This window comes from Petaurus breviceps, unplaced genomic scaffold (genome assembly GCF_028583685.1).
Source record: "Petaurus breviceps papuanus isolate PSGF00001 unplaced genomic scaffold, PetGlider_PUasm1.0 90701, whole genome shotgun sequence".
Classification (NCBI taxonomy): Eukaryota; Metazoa; Chordata; class Mammalia; order Diprotodontia; family Petauridae; genus Petaurus; species Petaurus breviceps.
The window spans coordinates 10,235,278-10,262,192 of NW_027187316.1; the positions used below are offsets into that span (position 1 = coordinate 10,235,278).

Genomic DNA, 26,915 nt, shown 5'->3' on the forward strand with positions numbered 1-26,915 from the left:
TGTTTTAAACAATCAGGGTTAAGTAACTTGCTCAAAGTTACACAGCCAGTTATTTCTGGGTGTGGTGCTGAGTGTCCAAGCCCGGGATTCGATCTCCAGGTCATCCTAACACTGGAGCCAGTGCTCTTACTCGCTGAGCCACCTGGCTGCCCCTACAGAATAAAATTTTTAAAAACATATAATCCAGGAATATTGTGTTTGGACTTTTGTCCTTGTTATATTTTTAGCTCCTTTTTTTTGTAGTATTCTATTTTTTTCACAGTTACATGTAAAAAGAATTTTAACATTCAATTTTAAAACTTTAAGTTCCAAATTCTCCTTCTTCCACCATCCCCACCCCTTCTCCCCCATATTGGGAAGACAAGCAATTCAATATAGATTATACATGGGTAGTCATGCAAAACACTTCCATAATAGTCACAGTGTGAAAGACTAACATTTTCAGTTCTTCTAAGGTGGTATGATCAAAGGAGAGATGTTTACTCCTCCCCTGGCCTGTGCTTTGGTCTGTGAGTGTCCACAAGCATTCTTTTCTGTCTTGGAACTGGGAGGAGGATACCCTATCCATAGACACCACAACCTCTGCTACAACCATGCTCCTCCTCATCCCAGGACCACCACCCAGGATTGGTACCCAGATCCAATCACTGTCAAAGCAAGAGAATCCTTCCTCAGCACCACCAAAGTGATTCCTGCAATCCCCCTCTGATCAGCCACTGGATTGCTACACTGTCTGTGGGTGGAGCACTCTGGAAGCAGCTATAGCCATCCTGTGGCTGTAACCAGACCATGCTCCTCTCTTACCCAGGTCTAACAGACCTTTCCTACTGACCTCCTAAGTTGTCTTTAGCATTTGTAAGTTGAGAAGTCTGGAAACCACTAGAGCTGCCAATGATTCAATCTCCTGAAACATGTTCCAGGTTCATTGGTCTCTGCTGCTGTGGCCAGTGTTGTTCTTTGCTCCTCTCCCAGCCTAAGGTAACAGATTTTTCCTGTCAACCTTCTAGGTTGTCTTGGGTTGGAAATTTGTTTCACTCTGTCATTTTGTGACTTCTGCTGCTCTAGAATTTGTGTACAGTCATTTTTTAAAATGGATATTTGGAGGGGTTGGGGGAGAGCTCAAGTGAGTCCCTGATTTTACTCCACCATCTTGGCTTCACCCCTCAACATTTTTAAAAATTAAAAATAATAAGATCACATGGTTTAAGTAGTTGGAATTTAATATTCAAGTTATGGTCACAGTCAAGAGGAAACCTATCCCAAGGCATGAATTGTTTGGGATACTTAGGGCACTGGAGCAGTGTCATCTGAATCAGGAAAAAGTTTTGGTGTTGGGAGGAGCTCTGGCACCATTTTCAGTAAAGAATTCTGGAGTCTTTTATGACCTCAACATATAGAAGAACAGATAACTAATTGTATCTTACAGTTCACATCACCTGAACCTCTGGTTGCATCACTCTGTGGAATACCATTTCACACCCTGATATTTTCTTGGACTTCATGATTTGGAGAATCCATCATTCTGCAAAATGAAAACAAGTCTGAGTCCCACATTTACTTAGCACTTCTTGTCCCTGGTGCCACTCCTTCCCTCTGTTTGAAGATGGTGAAGGGTGGATATTGGAAAACTCTTTCCAGCTCCTCTACCATTTAAGGAGGAGCTCCCAGGGAATTTACCTCAATTGTTTTCCTGGACATTATTATCTGCAGAAACTTATTATCCTGCAATCAACTCTGAAATCAACTCTGTAACTCCTTCATAACTTTTCAGAACATTTTCCACCCAGATTGCAGGACTTCATTATGCCCCAGTTTTAGGTACCACAACCAGCCTGTTTAATTTCTTTTCATATATTGTTTTCTTCTAGGTGCTTGAAACGCCATGAGGTCAGGCATTGTCTTGTGTCATTCCTTGTATCCCTAATATTTAGCACAATGCCTGGCATACAAGTGCTTTATAAATATTTATTGACTCCACTGAGTCAGTGAACAGAGGAGTCTTGCTTCATATACTCTATGACTGGGCTAGTACCATCTTCTATTCCACTGGCCTTCTTATTATGGTCCTGAAGATCTATATTGTCATCTAGTCTTTACAGTAAGCTCAGTCCTAAAATCTCCTCTGAGAGAAGCATTGAGACTCAGTTCCTTTCCTGTGGTGAGGCAGTTTAGACTTACATTGAGAGCTCAAGGGAGTATCAGAGGGTGCCTCACATAGGGAGACAGGATGGGAGTTTTAGCTCCTAAACCTGACCTCTACAGGAAAACTTCTTTAGTGCTCTACCTCAATTTCTGGCAGGCTGGCACAATTTTCATTCTCTATAACTAGACCCCATTTAGGCTGCTTCTGTACCAGGACCTCCCCTAGAAGGATACCTTAGATGTTGCCACTCTGGACAAGAGTGATTGTCCAAGTGGGTTAGGTCAATCTGTTAAGGATTTTTAATGAGAATTTTTAATACAGCAAATCCAGAAATTCCAGTCAGGGCTATAGGCTTCCCTCCCAAATGGCATCTCTACCATAATGACATAGAAATACACAAAGATAAGACTGCAGACAACAGTAGGTAAGAATGAGTAGGTTTGGCAGGCCCCAGTCAAGGGCTCAAGTCTAAATAATATGTTGGGGATTCTCTGTCACTATCTTTCAGAGCTCCTCACCTTACTCTCCCATATGGCACAGTCATTTTCCCTTAGGACCCAGGGGTGGGGAACCTGTGGCCTTAAGGTATTATGTGGCTCTCTAGGTCCTTGGGTATAGCCTTTTAGCTGAGTACAGGTTTTACAGAACAAATCCTTTTATTAAGGGGATTTGTTCTGTGAAGTTTCATTTCCAAATACCATTTTCTACATTTTTTCCCCAGTTTAGGGGGGACAAATGGGTGATTTGGTCAGTTTCTTCATCCTTGGGAAGAGTCTCTACAGATGCAGGTCATGTCTCTGAATGAGTACTTCAAGGCTTAGTTTTCTGTCATTAATTGTTTTTTTTTTAATTTTAATTTTTTAATTTTTAGTTTTAAACATTCATTTCCACAAGATTTTGAGTTACAAAATTTCTCCCCATCTTTCCCCTACCCCCACCCCAAAATAGTGAGCCTACTGAATACTCTTTCCCCCAATCTGCTCTCTTATATTCTCCCCCATCCCCAATCTAACTTTCTAGTAGGGCAAGATGGATTTCTATGCCCCAGTACCTGTATATATTATTTCCCAGTTGCATGTAAAAAAACCAATTTTTATTTATTTATTTTTTCCAAGTGCTTTATTAACTTCTGGTTTACATCATTTATTTCTGCCAGATTTCGAGTTACAAATTTTCTCCCCATTTTTCCCCTACCCACTACCCCAAAATAGCGGTCCCAAAGGATATCCTCTCCTCCAATCTGCTCTCTCCCATATCTTCTCCCATACTCCCTTAGACTTTTCCAGTAGGGCCTGGTGGATCTCTATGCCCCACTGCCTGTATATCTTATTTCCCAATTACCTGTAAATTAGTATATATATATTTTAAACATTTGATTTTAAAACTTTGAATTCCAGATTCATTCCCTTCCTCCCTTGTCACCCACCCTTACTGGGAAGATAAGCAATTCAGTATAGGTTGTACACGTGTACCTATGCAAAACATTACCATAGTAGATATATTGTAAAAGACTAAATATATTTCCCTCCTTCCTATCCCACCTCCCACTTGTTCTATTCTCTACTTTGATCCTGTCCCTTTTCAAAAGTGTGTGCTTCCAACTTCTCTGCCCCCTCAACCTGCTCTCCCTTCCATCATACCCACTCTCATCCCCTTCCCCCCTACTCTCCTGTAGGATGAGATAACCTATTTAATGTGTATGTCATTCCCTTCCTAAGCCAAATTCTTTTTTTTTTTTTTTTTTGCCTTTTGGAAGGCAGTTGGGGTTAAGTAACTTGCCCAAGGTTACACGGCTAGCTTTTTTTGTGTGGGTGTTAAGTGTCTGAGGCTGGAACTGAACTCAGGTCCTCCTGACTTCAGGGCCGGTGCTTTACTCACTGCGCCATCTAGCCGCCCCCCCTAAGCCAAATTCAATGAGAATAAGGTTGACCCATTCCCTTTTGCCTTCCTGTTGTAACCATTTTCCCTTGGCTCTTCTATATGAGATAGTTTACCTCGTTCTGTCTCTCCCCATCTCCTCACATTATATTCCTCTCTCACCTCTTAATTTCATCTTTTAAGTATCATCCCTTACTAATAAATTGATCCTGTGCCCTCTATCTATGTATACCTGTAAACATATATACACACATTCACATATCAATCACTTGACCCCTGGGCTTTTTGCCACAGTAGGACTCTGCCACCAGACAGGGGAGCTTTGTACCAAATGCTGGAGTTTTCTCAGCTGCTGAAGGTATTAGTTGGGTGCCCTCTCTAAGCCTCTACATGCTCTGGCAAGCTGGTCATGCACCGCAGGACCTCCACCCTAGACCATAATTCAGATCCAAGCAGGTTAAAGCAAGAGGGATCACCCCTCAGACTGGTTGCTTGGTCCCCCTACAATCTGCAGCCCAAGAGCTCTGAAGCAGCCATGCAGCAGCAGCCATCACACCTCAGCCACTTCTCTCTTTGGGGGGCAGAGGCTGGACTGCAATTCCAGAGCCCCTGTTCCCACAAAGTCCACACTGACCTCTCACTTTGTCTTTGGCATTTATGGGTTGATAATTCTGGAAACTGTCACAGCTGCTGGTGATCCACTTTCCTGAGGTGCCTCCAGCTGGTGGGTGGTCAGGGCACCCTGAGGCTAAAACTGCGGGCTCATGCAGGGCTGGACTCTGCTCCCAGCATGCTCCAATGGACCCTTCCTGTCTGCCTGCCAGACTGCCTTCTGTGGGACATTTGTTTCTCTCTGTCACTTTGTGGGTTCTGTAGCCCTAAAGTTTTTTCAGTCATTTTTAAAATAGGTATTTGAGGTGGTTATGGGGGGAACATATGGAGTTTTCCTGCTTCTACACTGCCATCTTGTCTCCACCCCCATATTTTTCTCGGAAGCTTTTGATGCAGGAGTTTTGCCATTGTTGACTTCTTCTGGTTCCATGTTTTGATACCTTTTGTCCCCAGAAAAAGGATTCTATGGTCTGATTGCATTTCCTCTGCTTGCTCATCTTCCTAGCCAATTACTTGACTTTTGAGCTCTTTGCCACGGTATAACTCTGCTTTCAGAGTGGAGAGCTTTGTCCCAATTTGCTGGGGTTTTCACAAATATTGTCAGAGATATGAGGCGGACACCCTCTTTACAGTGACCACAAGCTCTGGCACACTGGTATTTCTCACTCCAGGACTACCACCCAAGACAGTGACCCAGATGCAGGCAGGTCAAAGCAAGAGTGATTACCCTCTGAATGGTTGCTTGCTCCCCCTAAAATTTGCAGTCCAGGAGCTCCAGAGGCAGTCATGTGGCAGCAGCTGTACCACCACCACCTCTTGCCCGAGGGGCAGGGGCTGGACCATGCACTTCTGTCACCAGGTTCCAACAGAGTTCCCCACTGACCTTTTGCTTTCTCCATGGCATTTATTGGGTGAGACTTCTGGAAACTGCCACAGCCACCAGTGATTCATTCTCCTGAAGTCTGCTCTGGCTGTTCTGTGCCACTGGTTGGGGTCACCCTGGGCTCAGCATGGTTCACAAGGGACTGAGCTCGGCTCCCAGTCTGGTGCAATAGGCCCTTCCTGTCAATCTGCCAGGCTGGCTTCAGTGGGAGATTTATTTCTCTCTGTCACTTTGTGGGTTCTGTAGCTCTAAAATTGGTTCAGTGTCATATTTTACAGGTATTGGGGATGGTTGTGGTAGGAGCTCAGGGAATTTCCTGCTTCTACTCAGCCATCTTGGCTCTGCCCCTCTGGCATTAAATCTTAGAATTTTGCTTTGTTGGAGTTCTCTCTTTTTCACCTATGTGAGGCTTAAATGGAGAAAAGATCCATCATGTAAGATATCTAGAGACAAGTTTCTACATGTATAACTGAATGAGGGATAGGTTCCCATTTGTAAGAAAAACACATAGCCGTCTCCACACATAATGTGGAGATACAAATAGCTGTGTCTATTTCCTTTAAGGGTGTTCCACTGGTTATCTAGAAAGGCAATCTGACAGGACAATGTTTGGCTGAGGGAGCCCTCCAGGCATAAGTCTACCTTAACTATGAAACATGTTGTTCAATCATTTCAGTCATGTCCATCTCTTCATGATCCCACTTTTGGGGTTTTTTCTTGGCAAAGATACTGGAGTAGTTTCCCATTTCCTTTTCTAACTAATTTTTTAGATAAGGAACTGAGGCAAACTGGATTAAGTGATTTACCCAGGGTTACACAGCTAGTAAGCATCTGAGGTCAGATTGGAAATCATGAAGAAGTATCTTCCTGACTCCAGGCCTGGAGCTCTATCCACAGTGCCTAAGGGTGTCTATATGTATGGACACAAATGTTATTTTGCTTTCTTTGCTTATATATTCACCTGTTTGTGGAAAAGTACATCTGTCTATGGGAAGCATGATTTCAATATGTTAGTCTTTTGTATCTGGGTCTTCAAATTAACCAAAGTCTTCTCTTCTTCTCCTCATACCTCAGTTTTGCAAACTAGGGATGTGTACCCCATTACTCAACATAGATCCCAAACTGTCTTTAAATCTCTACCTACACCAGCATTTATGACAAGAGAAAAGGATTTAGCAGCCACAAAATTTTCTTCTCTATGAAGGAGGAAGGAAATCAAATTACAGCAATGAAGGACAGAGATACAGGTGGGATGGGCAAAGTTCATTGGCTTAGGAAAAAGATCCCAGAGCCTGCTCTTGGCTGTCAAGGTCTAATCAGAATTTCCTCCTGAGTTGAGCCCTCTTCTAAAGTGACTAGAAATTACCCACTATTTTAATGAAGATCCAGACTTTGAGCTAATCCCTCTTAAAGTTAATATAGCTACAGTCTCACCAGATGCCCATCAGTTCTTGACTAGGGATAGGAGGAAAAACCATTTCCTTCTTTCAGTTCATATTGTAGGCACCCAATACTTGTTGAGTTGAGGACTAACTGATAGATGAACCAGCACTCAGAGATCAGGCTTGATACTGTCTATGTTTTCTCCCATGTGGGGAACTCTCACATCTATCCTTTTCTCCATTTTCACAACCTCTACCCTATTTCAGGCTCTTTTGATCTCTGACCTGGATAAATGAAATCATGTCCTAACTGTTCTCTCTGCTCCCAGTCTCTGCCCTCTGATCCATCCTCCACACAACTTCCAAAACAATCCTCATGAAGCACAATTCTGACATTGTCAAGGACAAAATGCGAAATGTTTCACCTAATCTTTAAAGCCCTCCATGAGAGACAGCATTGCATAGGGACCAGGGCACTAGACCTGAAGTCAAGGAGATGTGACTTCAAATACAGCTCAAATAAGCACTAGTTATATGCCCTTGGGCAAGTCACTTAACTTCTCTTTGCCTCAGTTTCTTCATCTACCAAATGAAAGAAGTTTAATTCCATGGCTTTTAAGGTCCTTTCCAGTTTTATATCTAGGATCCTACAATTTCCACCTCCCTTTTTAGTCTTATGTCCTGTGACTCACTTTCAGGAATGTTTTGTTTCAGTAGAATTAACCTGCTGTCTGCTCTTGCCCATATTTGATATCGCAACCTCTACTGCACACATATTTGATCTTTTGACAATGTGTTGCTCCTTGTCTGGTATGTATTTTTCCTTCATCTCTGCATCTCAGAATCTGTCGCTTCCTTCAAAGCTCAGCTCAGAGTCACAGCCTTCACTAGACTTTCCACCATTTTGTTTTTCCTGTACTTCTCACCTTCACCCAGAAGTGTCAGTGTCTATCTTTCTTGAAATGACTCTGAAGGTGGAATCCACTGAGTCAGTTCTGCTATGCTCCATAAAAGGCAGTTTATTTATGGGGTGAGAACTCACTTTCTTTCTTCACTAGATTTGAACAAAGTCTTAACTCTTTCCTGGCTGCTGGTTGGTTGTTGTCCTTCATTCTCAAAGAGGACCAAAATGACATCACTCCATTATAGTCAAGGCACAGTGTGTCTGATTATGGCTGATCAGACCAATATGATCTTAGGAGGCTCTGCCTTAATTCAGTTACAAATAGTTCACATGAACATTTGGAGTGAAGGTGTCTCTAAACTGTGCATCTCACATTTCTTTTGAGCTACTGCAGTTCTGCTTTGCTCACAGAGAACAATGACTTCTTTGATGCAGGCACACCATGCTGGACTATCTTTTGTAATTGTCTCCCATGTCATGTTGTTGATTCTAAAGTTCTTCAGAGATAGCTTGAGAGTGTCCTTGAGAGTATCTTTTCTTTTGACCACCATGTGAGCACCTGCCTTAGTTGAGTTATTCTTTCTGTAGTAGAGTTGGTATGTTTGATAGTTCCCCCAAGAAAGAACCTCAGTGTCCAGTACCTTATCTTGCCGGGTGATCTTCAGAATCTTATTAAGACAATTCAAATGGAAGCAGTTCAGTTTCCTGGCATGGCTCTGGTATACTCTCCACTTTTCATAGGCATACAACAAGTCAGCACAAGGGCTTTGTAGACCTTCAGTTTGGTGGGCAGTCTAATACCTCTTCTTTCCCACACTTTCCCTTGGAGTTTCTCAAACACTGAGCTAGCTCTGGAAATGCCTGCATTAGCCCTACAGTGAGACTGTCAGATTGTTGCTCATGCCCTCAGAGACTGAACAAAACCTCAGAGCTTTTTCAGATCAGAAGTTAACTTGCTAAGCACAGAAGAATGGAGATAAATGCCTCATAGTGAAGGAATAGCTTGGGGGTGGAGATTGATTCAGCCTAAGCTTGGTTTCCTCCCTGACCAATTACCCATGCTCAGTTTTGGCCACAAGAAGGAACTGGTGAGTTCTGAAAGATCTTAAGAATTTTGTACTTTCCATCATCCTATGGACATGCTAGGAACCTCCCAGAAATAGCTGATGGCAGTGTCTGCATCAGAAGACAAGGATAGACTGGATGCAGATTCAGAGCTCTATAGAGAGCCCAGCATAAAAACAAATAAGCAATCTCATCATACCTAAGGGCAGCACCTTAAAGACTCTAGGAAAAGGAATTTCAGGAGCTGTGAGTTATCTTTTCCCTGGACTGTGTATGTACTAATGGTAGAAAGTGCCACAGAAATCTGAGGAGATGCTTGTACCAACTGCTTTTAATTTGTTACCATAACAAATAGCCTTTTCTATTCAACTAAGTCTGGTTGACTAATTGATATCCACTGATAATCATGGGTGGGGGTAGCATGAGGGCATGGGGCTTGGTCTTATGATCAGTATAACTTTAGGAAATACACTCCCTAAACCCTCAAATCTAATCCTAGAGCCTGGAGAGGACATAGTTGCCATACTCTGGGGAATTGAGTGGTCAGTGCAAGGGAAATTTGAAATAATTGTTACATGTATAATTTTGGATTTATCTATAAATGTATATGGCATGTATTCCCAGTAGAATGTAAGCAACTTTGATGTAATATCAGCTTCTGTCTTTTTTTTTCTTTTCTTTTCCTTTGTTTTAGATCTTCAATATCCAGCATAGTGCCTTGTATAAATAAATCATTTCAATCCTCTTGGATTTTCTTGGCTTTCATGGCCAGGTCTGTGCATTCTAAACTTTTGGTGACCTTTCCCTTTCAGGTCGGTCCCTTTCTTTTGGCTTCACAATTACCTGCCCTGGTTTCCATCTTTTATAGTATGTTAGCCAGAGGCAGATCCTGACCCACTCTCACTTCTTAGCCTGTGGAAATAAGCCATAGTCTTCCTCTTATTAAAATTACTTTAGAAGCAAAAAGGCAACTCTGAAGTCCCAGTTTGGACTCTGGTCAGACCTCTCTCCAGACCCAAGAATCCCACTATTCCCTCAGGATAGTAGTCTATTGAAGTGGGGTTGAGAGGGATGTTCATGAAACCTACCTATTATTGTCCCTGCTCCTCCAAGATATCAGCTCCTCTCACTGCTCTCTGGGGCCTCCAAACTGATTCATTTATTCAAACCAGTGGATGAATGTGGAATAAATTTGTCCACTAATAGGGAATGAGCTCGACAGCCCTGTCCAATTCCCCTCCCCCCTCCTAAGACACACGTCCTTAGCCACCCTTTTCAGGTCTAGTTGCACTTCTCTTTTGCATGCCCTGTCTCCACACATCAATACACACCCTTGTCTTGGAAGGGACATCTCTCGAATGAATGAATGAATGAGATTTTATGAAGTACTTTCCATGTGTAAGGGGCTGTGCTAAATGTTGAGGGTACAAACACAATCATACACCTCAATCCCTGCCTTCATGGAGCTTACATTTTAATAAGGAGAGATAAGACACACAGAGGAGCAGGAGCCAGAGGAGAAGGTTAATATAGGCTGCCGCATGGTTTGGAAATGGCCAGGAAGTGACCTGGAGGCCCAACTCCAGGCAAAGTAAGAGAGAAACTCTCTTTTTAGGGCCTTTTCCCCATTGCCACTTTTAGATGCTCTCTGTTCTGACATTACTGGGAAACCTCTTTTTCAGAATTCATTCCACATGAATAAATTACCTAATCTAGATCCTGGTGGTGATTATCTACTTCACTCCAAATTATTCTCCTTCTTTTTTTTTAACTTATTTTTTTAAAATAATATTTTATAGGGGTGGCTAGGTGGCACAGTGAATAGAGCACTGACCCTGGAGTCAGGAGGACCTGAGTTCAAATCAGGCCTCAGACACTTAACAGAAAAACTAGCCATGTGACCTTGGGCAAGTCACTTAACCCCAATTGCCCTCCAAAAAGCAAAGAAAAAATTTTTATTTTTCCCAATTGAATGTATAGAATATTTTTAAAGCAATCGGGGTTAAGTAACTTGCTCAAGGTTTCATGGCCAGTTATTTCTGGGTGTGGTGCTGAGTATCTGAGCCTGGATTTGATCCAGGTCATCCCAACACTGGAGCCGGTACTCTTACTCGCTGAGCCACCTGGCCGCCCCTAAGCAATTGGGGTTAAGTAACTTGCTCAAGGTTACACGGCCAGATGTTTCTGGGTGGGTGCTAAGTGTCTGAGCCTGGGATTCGATCTTCAGGTCTTCTCAACACTGGAGCCGGTGCTCTTACTCGCTGTGCTACCTGGCTACCCCATGTATAGAATATTTTTGACATTTTAAAAAAGGCAATCAGGATTAAGTAACTTGCATAGGATCAGAGTTAGTAAGTGTCTGAGGCTGCATTTGAACTCCTGACACCAGGGCTGGTGCCCTATCCACTGTGCCTCCTAGCTGCTCCTTAACTTTCACTTAAAAAAAATTCAAGTCCCAAATTTTCTTCCTGCCTCCCTCATCTTCCCCTTCCATAAGACAGTAAGAAATTTTATATAGGCCATATATGTTCAATCATGTAAAACATATTTCCATATCAGTCATCTTGCAAAAGAATAAACAGAACAAAAGGGAGAAAAACATGAAGCAAAGTAAAGGGAAAATAGTATGTTTCAGTCTGCATTCAGACTCCATCAGTTCTTTCTCTAGATGTGGATAGCATTTTAAAGAACTGCTCTAAATCATCATTGATTAGAGAAATGCAAATTAAAACATCTCTGAGGTACTACCTCACACCTATCAGATTGGCAAATAAGACAGAAATGGAAAATGATAAATGTTGGAGAGGATGTGGGAAAGTTGGGACACTAAAGCATTTTTTGTTTAGTTGTGAACTGATTCAACCATTCTGGAGAGGAGTTTAGAGGTATGCCAAAAGGCAACAAAATTGTGTATACACTTTAATCTAGAAATACCACTGCTAGGTCTGTATACCAAAGAGGTCATAAAAAGGGGAATGTACCTACATGCTCAAAAATATTTATAGCAGTTCTTATTGCAGTGGCAAAGAACTAGAATTTGAAGGGATGCCTATATTGAGGAATGTCTGGAGAAAGTATGGCATGTAAATGTAAAGGGATGCTCTTGGATGGGCAGGCAGAATTCAGAAAATACTGGGAAAGGTTTACAATGATTGATGCAAAGTCAAATGAGAAGAACAAGGAGAACATTGAACACAGCAACAGCAATATTGTAACGATGATCAACTGTGAATGACTTAGCTATTCTCAGCAATGTAATGATCTCCCTCTTTTCTTAAAAAGTATGGACTCTAGCTCATAGTCTTCTTCTGAACCCCATCCCCCTATCCTGAACTTTTGGGTACTTCTCTTTTACACACTGATGTTCTCTCAGTCACCCCCATCCTCCCAGTTTCTCAATCTCAACTCCTGACTTATTACTTCATTCCATTACAATCAAACATAACAAAGATCATACTTTTGATCTCACTATCACCCCCATTTCTTTCACTTCCATGATCACACACTCTCTAACTCCTGTATCTGAAAATAGGCTCTGATCCTTCCCACATTCCTCCTAAACATACTCTGCACCATTTTCTTCAGCCCCTCCACCCCTTAATTTTTCCCACCCAGGTGATCACCCCTTCATCTTCCTTTCCTGCTCATGTACTATGTTAAGGTTATAGAAGAAGTCACACAACCTGGGTCTGAGGGTCATTACACATTTATGTCATCTAACTTCAACTGGCCTTCACTGCAGCAAAGCTAGTCTTTTATTCCTCCCTAATTGATTCTTTATCATACTCCCCAAAGCACTTGTTCTAAACTGTTTCTTCTCTTGTCAAGCTTTCTCCCATACCCCTGCTCCCACTCTCTCAATAGATAACTAAGAAAAATCTTTCAATGAAAAACCTGACTCAAAAGAAAAAAAGGTTCTCCCAGTGCCTTGAGTCTCCTTAGAACCAATTCTGTCTCCTAAAACAGTGTACTAGTGTGCTTATTTTCCCACAGTCCCTTCAATATGTGCATTTTCCTCTTGGAAACTTTTGGTCAGCTAGATGTATATGAGGTAAAACCTAAAATTGGTTTTAATTTTCATTTCTCTAATTATTCATTATTTGGGGCATTTTTACATGACTATTGCAAGCTTGGTCTCTCCCTTTGAAAACTGCCTCTTCATGTACTTTGATTATTTATCATTTAGGGAGTGAATGATTCTTATACATTGAATCAGTTCTATAGATTCAATAGTCACTATATATATGTATATGTGACATATACATATATTCAAGTACATGTGTAAATATGTACATAGACATAAATTTACTGTGTGCATGTGTGTGAGAAATGAATTATTTATGAGAGAAACTAGATGAAAATGATGTCCCAATGATTATTTGCCTTATAGTTTTAGCAACATTGGCTTTGTTTATACTAAATCTTTTAATCTCATATACTAAAATTCTTGTTTTCTCATGAACTCATGTCCTAATCATAGAACTGAAAGACAGTTTCTTCCTTGATATTATTTGTTTATGATGTCATATTTCATTTCTAAATCATATATTCATTTGGAGCTTGCCCTGCTATATAGTATGAGATGTTGGTCTAAAGCTAAATTGGGCTTAACTTCTAGGGGACAATAAAAGGATTCTGTCCCCAGTACTTCTTATATTGGATTTCCTCACCCTTCATTAAATCTTGCTGAAGACTCCAGTCATAATAACTGTGATCTGTTTCCTAACCAGATGGAAGAAGCTTGTGATGGACATAAGAGGACAAGTGGAGGAGGGACAGTTTTGGGCTGCATACTGCTTATGTGGAGGGGTATGTGACTCCTGATTGGTGGAAAAAATACTGAGTGTGATGTTGCACAACTGTTTAAGGGGCTTATGTCATTTGGCTGATCAAATTTTGAAGAGATTATTCAGAGACATGTGGACAGAGGACATCAGGGGGGTAGTGGAGAAAAACTTTGAAATGATAGACATGCATGGGAAACTGACTCCATGCTTTTCTTGGACTTACTTGAAATTCTAGTCACTTCTTAGAATGGTCATCCTCTGGGGGAAATTGGTCTTTCTCTCTTCTTGTCATTCTCTGGTGGCTCTCCCCTCCAAATATCTGTAGTCTGCTGAATGACAGCTTCACAACACAAGCTTCTGTGTTTACTACTTTTAAAGGGGGAGGAAAACTCCAAGCTGATACACCTCAGCTTGGCTCCTTTCCTTCAAATATTGTTTACACAAAAACTATAATAAATAGCAAATGGTGAATAAACCCATTTACCCAAACAAAATATCAAACAGATATCAGAGAAGTTGTCTGATTAGAATGTGACATAAAATATACAAGAATAAATGAGCTCTTCATCTGGGAGTGAAATAAGTTTTGAGATCAAACTAGTAATGAGTGAACAATCTCACTCAGAGGAGGTCTATTCTTATCTCTAGAATTTCAAGGAAGTCCAAAGACAAGATAGGGCTGACCTTCTATACATACATGCCATTCCCAAGTGTTTCTTCATTAACACCCTGGAATTTCCTCTGTCCATGCTTCTCTCTGAATAATGCCTCTAAAGTCTCTGAAGTCAATTGAGATAAATCCCTGAGCCATGTGGGCATCTTTGTACTTAACATTTTTTGTGTCAACCAAAAGCCACAAGAGGAACACATGAGAAACATTTATAAAGCACTTTGCAAACTTCAAATCTGTATGTGCTATAATTATGATGTGTCCTTATCACATAAAGTCACTCCAACTGATATAATAGATATTTTTTAGCCCAAGTGTAGAACTGTCCACTTTATCTTTATTAAATTAAATCTTCTGATTTAATTCTGACCTGTCAACAACTTTTTGGATCCTTACTGTCTCCCAATATGTTAACTATGTTTCCCAGTTTCAGGTCATCTCAAAATTCACTTTATCAAGGCATGTTAAAAACATAACAAAAACATGATAAAAACATTGACTAGTACAGGACCAAGGACAGTTGCCTGGCATACTCTACTAGAGAACTTCCTCCAATCTAGCATTCAGCCCTCAAGGATTCATCTTTGGGCCCCCAGCATTCAACCATTTCCAAATCCAGCTAACAACATTATTATCTAATCCATAGCTGCCCATCTTCTCTCCAAGGGTAGCCCCAGAGACTTTGTCAGATTCTTTGTTGGAATCCAGGTTTAGTACATCAACAACATTCTCCTAATCCATCAGTTAAGTTATACTGACTGTCAAATAAGGAAGGTTCATCTGGCATGATCTGCGATTGATGAGGTCTTGATGGCCTTTATACAATCTCTCTTCCATTTCAACATGCTCACAAACCGTATCTTTTATAATGTGTTTTAAATTTTTCTGTGAGCCAATAGCAGAATTAATTGAACCAAAGAGTGCAGACTCAATGGTTCCTTTTAAAAAATATTGGAACATTGGTCTTCCAGTTTTATGGGACCCACTATGGCACCCGCTAGTGAAGACTTTCACTGATTTACACCAGCAGTTGAGTTTCAGCACCCTAATATTTGACTATTGTAATAGTCCAGACAAGGCATGACCTCTGGTACCCCTTCCTTCCATGAGATTCTGTGATCTTATTTTGTTCACCAGAAAAATATTTAAGTATCAGAACAGACCCTGCCAAAGGAACCTCTGCCTGGGAACTAATGATGCCTTTCATTCCTAATGCTAATTGGCCCTCTGAACTCTGAGGTTGTCCAACCCTGGGGCAGACAAAAGAGTCTGTAAATTCTTAGTCTGGGAGATGTGGGGGGTAGTTCCCATGAAGTGAGGGACATCCTGACTGTTCAATCTCTCTGAGTCCCTTATGTTCGTCTTGTCTCCAGGATGGTGTATGTCTTGCTTCCCAGAGGCATCCAGACAGAGGTTCTAGCTGTGATCCTGATGGTGCTGAATTCCCAGGTGGATGCAGGCAGACATGCTCCAGGTAAGTACAGAGCAGGACCCAAAGGGAGCACTCTACTCTCTAAGCCCAGACCAAAGGAAGGACTGGGGCAGGATGGTCCTCAGCTAGATGACAGTAGGTGAAACTGGTTTTCAGGATCCCCTCCCTGCTAACTCTTCCTTTATTACTTTGCTTCCTTTCCCCCTTTTCCTAAGGGTTCAGGGACTTGATGCAGCCCCCCTCTAATAGCTGAGGGCTCCAGACAGTTTGTTAGTAAGCAGTTATGAAGGAGCTACTTTTCCCAGACTCTGTTCTTTTTAAAATTTTTGTTTTATCAAATGCTTTATTAACTCATAGTTTACATGGTTCATTTATGCAAGATTTTGAGTTACAAATTTTCTCCCTGTTTTTCTCCAACCCACCACCTCAAAATAGCAATCCCACTGGATATCCCCTCCTCCAATCTGCTCTCTCCCATATCTTCTCCCATACCCCCTCCAACTTTCCAGTAGGGTATGGTGGATCTCTATGCCCCAGTGCCTGTATATCTTATTTTCCATTTACATGTAAAATAATATTGGTAATAATATATATGTATATATATATATACATATGTGCATATATATCTTAAACATATGATTTTAAAACTTTGAATTCCAGATTCATTCCCTTCCTTCTTTGTCACTCACCCTTACTGGGAAGATAAGCAATTCAATATAGGTAGTACATGTGTAGCTAAGCAAAACATTTCCATAGTAGATATATTGTAAAAGACTGACTATATTTCCCTACCTCCTATCCCAACTCCCACTTGTTCTATTCTCTACTTTGATCCTGTCCCTTTTCAAAAGTGAGTGCTTCCAACTTCCCTCTCTCCCAGCCTGCCTTCCCTTCCACCATCCCCCCTCTCATCCCCTTCCCCCCTACTCTACTGTAGTGTGAGGTACCCTATTTAGTGTGTATGTCATTCCCTCCCTAAGCCAAATTCAATGAGAATAAGGTTGACCCATTCCCCTTTGCCTTCCTGTTCTTCCCCTCCATTGTAACCATTTCCCTTACCTCTTCTGTATGAGATAGTTTACCCCATTCAGTCTCTCCCCATCTCCTCTCATTATATTCCTCTCTCACCTCTTAATTTCACCTTTTAAGTATCATCCCTTCCCATTAAACTGGTCCTGTGCCCTCTATGTATGTATACCTGTACACATATATACACACATTTACATATGTATTCATACACCCACATACCCTCCTATAAAGACATATATATATCTATATGTATGCATCTATAAACATTTCTATTCCCTTCAATTATTCTCATACTGAGAAAAGTTTCACAAGTTACAATTATCATTTTTCCACATAGGAATGTAAATAGTTCAACTTTGATAAATTCCTTATGATTTCTTTTCCCTGTTTACCTTCTCATGCTTCTCTTGATTCTTGTATCTGAATGTCAAATTTTCTATTCAATTCTGGTTTTTTCATCAAGAATGCTTGAAAGTCCTCTATCCCACTGAATGACCATATTTTCCCCTGAAACATGATACTCAGTTTTGCTGGGTAGGTGATTCTTGGTTTTAATTCCAGCTTCTTTGACCTCCAGAATATCATATTCCAAGCCCTTCAATCCCTCATTGTAGAAGCTGCCAGATCCTGTATCATCCTGATTGTGTTTCCACAATATTAAATTTGTTTCTTCCTGACTGCTTGTAATATTTTCTGCTTGATCTCGGAATTTTGGAACCTGGCTCTAATATTCCAAGGAGTTTTCTTTTGGGGGTCTTTTTCAGGAGGTGATCAGTGGATTCTTTCAACCTTTATTTTGCCCTCTGGTTCTAAAATATCAGGGCAATTTTCTTTGAGAATTTCTTGAAGGATGATTTTTAGGTTCTTTTTTTTTTTTTGAGCGTGGCTTTCAGGTAGTCCAATAATTTTTAAATTATCTTTCCTGTATCTATTTTCTAGGTCAGTGGTTTTCCCAATGAGATATTTCACATTGCCTTCTATTTTTTCATTTGTTTGGATCTGTTTAATAGCATCTTAATTTCTCATATTCTCATACTAGTTTCCATTTGCTCCAGTCTAATTCTGAAGGAATGATTTTCTTCAGTGAGCTTTTAAGATTCTTTTTCTATCTGTCAAGTTTGGCTTTTTAAGGCATTCTTCTCCTCATTGGCTTTTTGAGCCTCTTTTGCCATTTGAGTTAGTCTCTTTTTAAGGTGTTATTTTCTTCAGTCAGGTTGTTGACTCTCCTTTCATAATTTTCTTGCATTGTTCTCATTTCTCTTCCCAATCTTTCCTCCACTTCTCTTATTTGATTTTCAAAATGCTTCTTAAGGTCCTCTATGGCTTGTAACCAGCTTTTCTTGGAAGCTTTTGGTGCAGGAGTTCTGACTTCACTGTCTTCCTCATGTTCCATGCTTTAATCCTTTTTGTCCCCAAAATAGGAGTCTAATGTTGGATTCCTCTGTTTGCTTTGCTTCCTTCATTTACTCACGTTGCCACTGGATTACTTGACTTTTGGGCTTTTTGCCACCATATGATTCTGCTACCAGATAGGGGAGCTTCGTAGCAAACACTGGGGTTTTCTCAGCTGCTCAAGGTATTAGTTGGGTGCCCTCTCTGAAGCCTCCACATGCTCTGGCAAGCTGGTCACACACCCCAGGACCTCCACCCTAGACCGAAATCCAGATCCAAGAAGGTTAAAGCAAGAGCAATTACCCTTCAGACTGGTTGCTTGATCCCCCTACAGCCTGCAGGCCAGGAGCTGAAGCTTGCATGTGGCTAAGACCTCTGGGCCTCAGCTGCTTCTTGTCCCAGGGGCAAAAGCCGATGCACTCCGAATTCCCAGGTCCCAAAGTCCATATTTCACTGACCTCTGGCTTTGTCCTTGGCATCTATGTATTGATAATTCTGGAAACTGCCACAGCTGCTGGTGATCTGGAGTCCCTCCAGCTGGTGGTTGTTCAGGCTTGTCCTGGGGCTAAAACCTCTAGCTGGCATGGGGCTGGGGTCGGCTCCCAGAGTGCTGTGCTGGCCACTTCTGCCCACTTCCTGCCCTCCTGCCTGGCTATCCTTGGCAGGAGGTTACCTTTTCTGTGTCATTTTGTGGGTTCTGTAGCTCCAAAGTTTGTTCAGATTGGGGGTGGTGGGAGCCGGAGCTCAGCAGAAGTCCTGTTTCTACTCCGCCATCTTAACCCTGCCCCCTGGACTCTGTTCTAATGCCAAGCATAGAAAGAAAGTCAAATGACAGTTTCTGTTCTCAAGGAGCCTGCAGTCTAATGGGGAGATAACATGCAAACAACTCTGTATGAACAAGATAAATACAGGTAGAAGTGAGGAAGAAGAATACTCTAAGCATGGGAGCAGCCAGAGAGTGCCCAGAATGGAGAGATGGTGAAATTTAGGGGAGGAAGAACAAGAAGTCTGGTGTCACTGGATAGCAGAGTACTGGGGGCCTGGGACCATAAAGTGTAAGAAGGAAAAAGTAAAAGTAGGAGGGGGCCAGGTTGTGAAGGGCCTTCAAGGCCAAGCAGAGGATTTTATATTTGATTCTGGAGGTGATAGGGAGTCACTGGAGCTTTTTGACTAGGGGATGACAAGATCAGAACTGCCAAGGTCTCCAACCCACATCTAAACTTTTCTGTTCCAATAAGCATCTTCACAGAGTCTGCCTAAGCAGCTGGAAACATTTCATTTAGGCTATTATTGGGGGAGGTAGAGGTAGATTTTCCTGGATTAATTTCTCAGGTAAGATTTCAAGTCCATACCTCAAGCTGGAGTGTTTGGGACCACCCATGGTTTTTACAAATAACATCATGATGGAGTAGGGGAAGGTTTCCATATCCATTCCTTGGAGGCAGGTTAGAGGTAGATATTAGGCTGGAGAAACCAAGGGGTGTGACTCAGGCTGACTTTTCTTCTGTCTTCATGATCCCCTGTTAATAGGCTGAAAAAAAGAGGTATAGACCCAATGTTCTCCATTCCCCCACACACCCCTGGATCCAGTAGGGCTTACTGTCTCTACCCCCTGTTTACCAGTGTGCTCTCTGGTCTCCACACCACTGCTGCTTTCCCTGAAGCCAGAGTCTGGATCATGGGGTACCTGACATGACCCAGCAGGGGTGTGACATCCTTTGTCCTGGGCAGATATGGGACACAATCTTCTTTCAGAGAGTGTAAGTATTGCTGGTGAACACACGAAAGTCCCTCTGGTACTCTCCATATTATTGCCCCTGCAGCCTGTCCTGAAACCTGGCCTGGCCAATCACAGTCTCCCTTGGATCCAACCTGCTCTAGAGCAGGATCTAGCCCACATTTGAGCTCTGTCAGATGCTCTGCCTCTGGGGGGGAGGGAGAGTATGACATGTGGAGCACCCATTCTCCAGAGCTGGGCAAGAGAGAAGGGGACTTCTAGAGACAGTCTGTCAGGGCTTGAAGAAGGGAAACCCAAGGGCAGGGGGATCTCCTAGTCCTTTCAGGGTGATGGCTGCTTAACTCAGCTGGGCTGATAACTTCAGGACCACCCTGGTATCAGCCATGGGTGCACTGAGCAGGTGCTTCCCCCATGTAGACAGTTATCCAAACTACACAATATTTAATGGCCTCCCAGCTAGAAGTGAGTCAAATTTTTATGAAGCACTTAATTTGTGACAGGCACTGTGTTAACTATGGGGGATACTAAGAAAGGTGAAAGTCCCTGGGGATGACAACATGAAAACAACTGTTTGCAAACAAGAAATATTCAGGATAATTTGTAAATAACCAACAGAGGGAAGGCAATAGATTTGAAGGGGAGTGGGAAAGGCTTCCTGTAGAAGATGGGATTTAAGCTGGGACTTGAAGGAAGCCAGGGAAACCATGAGTCAGGGATGAGGAGGGAGAGCATTTCAGACATGGGGAGAGCCAGAGGAAATGCCCAGAGCTGAGAGATGGAGGGTCTAGTGGGAGGGACAGCAGGGAATCCACGTCACTGGATCACAGAGCACATGGGTGGGGGAGGAGGGAGTTAGGAGTAAGACAACTGAAAAGGTAGGAGGGGACATGTTATGGTGTGATGGGCTTTGAAGGCCAAACAGGATTTTTAAATTTGATGCTGGAGGTGATAGGGAGCTCTTGGAATTTATTGAGCAGATGGGTGACATGGTCAGATTTATGCTTTAGGATGATCCATTTGACAGGTGAATGGGGGATGTACTAGATAATGGAGGCACGCAGACCCACCAGCAAACTATTACAGTAGTGCTGATGGAAGGTGGTGAGGGCCTGCATCAAGGGTCAGAGCAGAAAATGGGGCACATTCAAGGTGCTACAAAGGCAAAATTGTCACATTTTGTCAACAGATTCAATATGGGTGATGAGAATGAGGATAACACTGAGATCACGAGCCTAAGTGACTGGGGGAGGGGGAGAGATGGTGGTACTTTACCATTAACAGGGAGAGAATCCATGTCTGTGGAGAATGATCACAGAGAAGGGCAGGCACAAGGAGGAACTAAAGGATTGTTCATAGACTTTGGCTTGGGCTGAGGTTTCATGTGCGAAAAAAGGGGAAAAGAAGGCTAGAAAGAAATGGGAGCAGAGGTGGAGAAGGCCTTGATTTCTAGCCTAAAGAAGTAGTTCTTTTCTAATTGGCAATGGAGAGTCATAGGCTGAGCTGGGCTTTGGAGAGAAGATTTTAAACCACAGAGAGCAGTTAGGAGGCCCCTGCAGATGCTGAAGCTTGACGCATCATGCCTGGCTGGTGCCTGGTGCTATCTATTAATTGTCAAAGCTCGTGGTCTTTTCTAAGGCTTCATCCTTCATGAACATTCTACTGAATTTGACCTGGTCAACTACCCTCGGCACCTGGGTATTCTCTCTTCCCTGGCTTTTTATGACTCTGGTTTCTCTTGGTTTTCTCCTTGCCTGTCTGATCACTCTTTCTTCATCCCCTTTGAAGGTTTATTGTCCCCATCACATGCACTAAAATGGAGATGTTTCCTAAGGCTCTGGCCTGGACTCTCTTCTCTCCTCTCTCTCTTCTCTGTGACTTCATCAGCTCCCATAGAGTTCATTCCCATCTCTGTTCATATGACTCCTAGATCTGTGTTTCCTGCCCCAGTCTCTGTCCAGCATCACCAGCTCCCTCCTGGATATTTCAGGCCTGATGTTTCTGAGCTCTCTTAAACACATGTCCAAAACTGAACTCATTGCTTGTCCCCCAAACCTTTTTCAGACTTTCCTATTTCTAATGAACATAATACCATTCTTCTAGTCTCATGGTTTGTGACCTTGGATTCATCTTCACTTCCTCACTCTGCCTCCCCCTCACAGAGTCACTGCTATGATATCACTTACATGTTGTGAGTGAAAGATGAAATGCCTGAGGAAACAAAGATTTGAGCTTCTGAGTGCACGGATTTATTTAGCAACCTATGCCCATTACTCAACAAAGTGGAATCAGACCTCCTCAGTTTAGGTCTGGACTCTGAATATAGGGGGAGACAGACATATATTTAAAGCAACTAATCAAATGAGGCCAATGAATTAAAAGGAAACAAAGCAGCATTAGGTAACTTGAATTCTAATTGGAGGAAGGATTAGGGACTTTCCAAGGTGGAAGGGGGAGGAGCAAAAAGGTATAATTCCCAGAAATCGGAAAAAGAGGTGTCCTCCCCCAACTATCTGTGAACAATCAAAGGAACATGGAAAAATACTTGGTTTATTAGTATGGGGCCAGATTTCAGATAAGATTTATGGGTGGCTTGGGATGCACAATTGTGCCAAAACTCTGCCTCAGGCTCTGCATGTGCCCTTGTTTCTGCTTAGCACAGCCTCTGGTCTTACAGGGTCTCTCAGCAGCAGGGACAGCTGGTCCAGCTTCCCAGCCATGCAGCACTAGGTTCAAACAATGAAATTAGGTTTTCTCCCAGTTCCCACATTTGAATACAATTTTCTCACAAGGCAGAAATTGGACTCTACCCATAAAGGAATGGAAAGGGAACTGAGCTAGCAGATCTCCAAGCCCTTTTTAGTAGGGAGGGTAATATTGATGATTATTGTCCCCTGATCCAAGGGGAGAGGGATGTGACCTCTAGGTTTATGGAAGTGTGGGGAGAGTCTGTCAGCTTCCCGGGTCTCTGCAGAGGGGCTGGGGAGGGAGTACACAGATCCACTGGAGGGATAAGGACCAGAGAGGGGGTTATACATGAGTAAGGAGGACTTGGGGTGGGTGTTGGGTAAAATTTCCTGGGAGTGTCTGCACCAGGCTGGGTGTGGTAGAGAGGCAGCTATGATGCAGCAGATAGACAGGAGCGGTCTGGGAAACTGAAGGTCTGGGTTCTAGTCCTGCCTCCATTTCAGATTTGCGATGTGACCTCGGAAAAGTCGCTTGTCGTCTCTGGGTCTCAGAAGGGGTGGGGATGAGTATGTGCAGGAAGGGCAGCTGGATGTTGGTCAAGTTTCCCTTGGTCAGGCACAGGTTATAGTCATCGATTCGAGGGCGGGGGGTATTCCCAGGGCTGATCCATCCCTGGGTGTCCCACCAGAGCACTTCTCCGAGCAGGTTAAGTCCGAATGTCACTTTGTGAACGTTACGGAGCACGTGCGGCTTGTGCAGAGATACATCTACAACCGGGAGGAGATTTCGCGCTTCAACAGAGACGTGGGTGTGTTTGCGGCGCTAACAGAGTTAGGGTGCTTTTATGCAGAGCATTTTAACTGCCAGAAGGAGATCCTGGAGCGCTGACGGGCCGAAGTAAACGCTATCTGCAAGCACAACTACAAGTTGTCTGAGACCTTTTTAGTGCGCAGGCGTGGTAAGTGTGCAACCCCCCCCCCCCCCCCCCCCCCCCCGCCCAGGGTTGTGGAGGGAGGGACCAGAGAGGCCCGGCAGGGTATCAGAGAGAAGAAGGGATCGGGAGCGGGAGCCGTGGGGGTGTCCTGGGGGAAGAGACAGAGCAGAGACAGGCAAGAGAAGAGAAAGGAGCGCAGAGGGAGGGGAAACTGTAATGGGAGGATGCAGGTGAGGAGGAGGGAAGGCAGGGGTGTGTTACAGGAGTAGATGCAGGGACAGGGGCCACCAGAGCAAGGGAGAGACAAGGGGGAACAGGGATCGAGAGAGGGGGAGGTGATAGATTGGGAGAGAGGAGAAAGGGAGGGGACCAAGGAGGGAGGAGCAGGGAAGGAAGATGGGAGGAGGGGAGATCTTGGGGACAAAGGGGGTAGGGGATGAAGGGGAAGGAAGAATGGGGAGAAGGGATTGGAATGGAGAGAAAAAGGAGGTATGAGAGAGAGAAGAGATAGGGAAGTGAGAGAGGGGAAAAAAGGGCCACAGAGATGATGGGGAGGAATTAGGAGCAGAAAAACTGGAGATAAGTGAAGGAGACAAGGGGAGGGAAGAGAGAGGAGAAGTGGAGAATGAATGGGGGAGAAAGAGGGTAGAGACAGAGGGAAGGGGAAGATAAGCTGGAGAGGAAAATGGGAAGAAACCCACTTATAGCAGCTGGGGTTCCTTGAGTCATTTTTCCTTAGTCAAATTCAGATATTTTTACCTCTTCAAATTCTAATGAGGATAAATTGTATTGGTAACAAGCCAAAAATCCTTCCCAAATAAATAACTCACATTTATACAATGTTAAAATGGTTAATAGGCAGCTAGGTATGGCAATAGATAGAGTGCCAAGCCTGGAGATAGGAAGACTCATCTTCTTGAGTTCAAATATGACCTCAGAAACTTCCTAACTGTATGACCCTGGGCAAGTCACTTGATCCTGTTTGACTAAATTTCTTATCTGTAAAATGAGTCAGAGAAGGAAATGGCAAACCACTCCAGTATCTTTGCCAAGATAACCCTGATGGGATAACAGAGAGTAGGAGGACATAACTGAATAACAAAATTTAATATAAAATATTATATATGTATACAATATAAAATTAAATCCCCCAAGTCCTGAGTGCCCAGGCTTCATGAACCTTTTAAAGTTGTAAATAAAACAGCTCCTTTTTTACCTCTGCACCTGAGCACAGGCTTCCCATGCTCTGCCCTTTCCTGTCTCAAAATCATTTTCACCCTAGCTTCCCCGCCCCTCCCCAACCCAGTCTTCTCTCATAACACAGACTCTTAGGACTGAGGCCTCATCACTGAAATTCTCTTTCTACTGGGCCTCAGACATATTTCTGCTTCTCCCAGGGTACCCGGACTCTTAGTCAGGCTGCTCAGGTTCCTACTGGACCTAGATGTTCCCCATAATTCCCCTGATTCAAAATTTTTTTAGTGGATTGATAGCATCTCTTAATATTTGAACTGGAAATCTTCCTGAAAATAATTTATTACCTATACCTATGATCTGCTTTTGGAAATAATCCATTACAAGGTTATCTATTTACAATGAAAACTTGCCTGCTAACTTCTTCCCATATCATTGAATCTTACAGAACTGGGGCTGTGATAATTCAGCACCTTGGACTCCTGGGGCTGCTTCCTGCTAGTTCAGATTTCTAGTCTTAGGGGGAGTTTAAATGTCACCAAGATGCCCATTTCAGGCCCTGGGGAGGAGAGGAGACATGATCCTGGTTATGGATCAGGTGACAGAGGTGGGAGCTGGACTAGGAAGACCCACTCTGGCTCCCTCACTCAAGATCTTTCTTCTTTCTTCCAGGTGAGCCTGAGGTGATTGTGTGTCCATCAAAGATGGCTCCCTTGGGACACCACAGCCTGCTTGTCTGCTCTGTCACTGGTTTCTATCCTGGTGACATTGAGGTCAGGTGGATCCTGAATGGGGAGGAGGAGATGGCTGGGGTTGTGTCCACAGGCCTGATCAGCAATGGAGACTGGACCTACCAGATCCTGGTGATGCTGGAAATGACCCCCAGGCATGGAGATGTCTACACCTGCCAAGTGGAGCACTCCAGCCTTCAGAAACCTGTCATCTTGGACTGGAATGAGCTAGAGCTCCCTCACCCTCCAGTTCTAACATTGTTCACAACATGGAGCTAGCTCTAATATCTCCTCAGAGTGTGTCCTGTTCCCTCTTTTGTTCTTCCCTAGGAAAATAAAACCCTATATGGTGCTACTCACCCTTCCCCTTTCCCCAGCACAGCTCCCTTATGGCAGTGCTGACCTAAGAGCTGTGGAGACCTAGAACCTTGTCAGCCTCCTCACTGGCCCCAGGCCTGGGAGCTGGCCTCCCTCTGGGACTCTGTGATCAGTCTATAGACCCTTTCCCCTGGGATAGGGGAGCCAGGCTTTGAGATGGATTGGTGTCAGTGTCCCCTGGTGAACTTTCACTTCCTGAGTCCTGAAAGGCCCTTTGCAATCTGTTCCTTCTTTTACTAGACAGGCTGCCCTCAGACCCATCTGCTCTCCACATGGGGCCAGCTCCTGAAGGGAAATTTTGATCTTTGTTCTTTCTTCTCCCCAGAAGCACAGTCTGAATCTGCTCAGAGTAAGATGCTGAGTGGAGTCGGGGGCCTGGTGCTGGGGCTGATCTTCTTTGGGGTTGGCCTCATTGTCTACAAGAGGAGTCAGAAAGGTGAGATACCCTTGGGAAAGCCCTGAGATCCCACTCTGTGATCTCCAGGAGAGAGAGGATATTTGATTGTGCCAGCAATCTGACCCCAGGTCAGGTGTGAAGGGGTGGTCTGGCTCTTTGTTCAGCCCTCCCCTCCCAAGAACTTATAGAACGTGGTGAAGGGGCCAGATCCCAGGGTTCAAGGGTCTTAAGTAATCCCATATTCACTGTAGAGACAGCCTTGGGAGGGGTCTCAGGTTCCAGACTTTAGCTCCTCCCCTGCCATTTTCCCTTCCCCCATCCATTCACACAGTTGTAGATGGATGGATAAAGCATCAGTTAAGTGCCTCCTCTGTGGTGTCAGGTGCTGGGCTAAGCAGTGGTAATGCCTTTTGTTTCTGTGACTCTAGGATTTGCTAGTATTTGTATGTCTGTCTCCCTTCCTTTTGCAGGACATTGTGGTACACAACCAACAGGTAAGATCCTTCCATCCAGGTCGGATCAGGATTCTCATAGCTACAGTCTCTGCCCAGTGGGACCTGAAGCTAAGAAGATACATAGGGACCTTTGGACCACTGGATTTGCAGAATCCTACACTTATAAAACCTATAAGGCTTCAGGTTAAAGAAGTCACAGTAGGCTAATTTAGAGGAAAGGACTTGT

General features: G+C 43.4%; 1 protein-coding gene across 1 annotated transcript in view; it reads left to right on the forward strand.

Moving 5' to 3' along the window:
• The window catches only part of LOC138144589 (DLA class II histocompatibility antigen, DR-1 beta chain-like), a 44,547-nt gene extending 18,031 nt beyond the window's left edge, over positions 1-26,516 (forward strand). Inside the window, exon 3 of the mRNA XM_069065978.1 lies at positions 25,401-26,516. Coding sequence (XP_068922079.1) covers positions 25,401-25,738 — 338 coding nt within the window. The 3' untranslated portion in view covers positions 25,739-26,516. The remainder of the gene's footprint in view (positions 1-25,400) is intronic.
• The last annotated feature ends 399 nt before the right edge of the window (positions 26,517-26,915 follow it).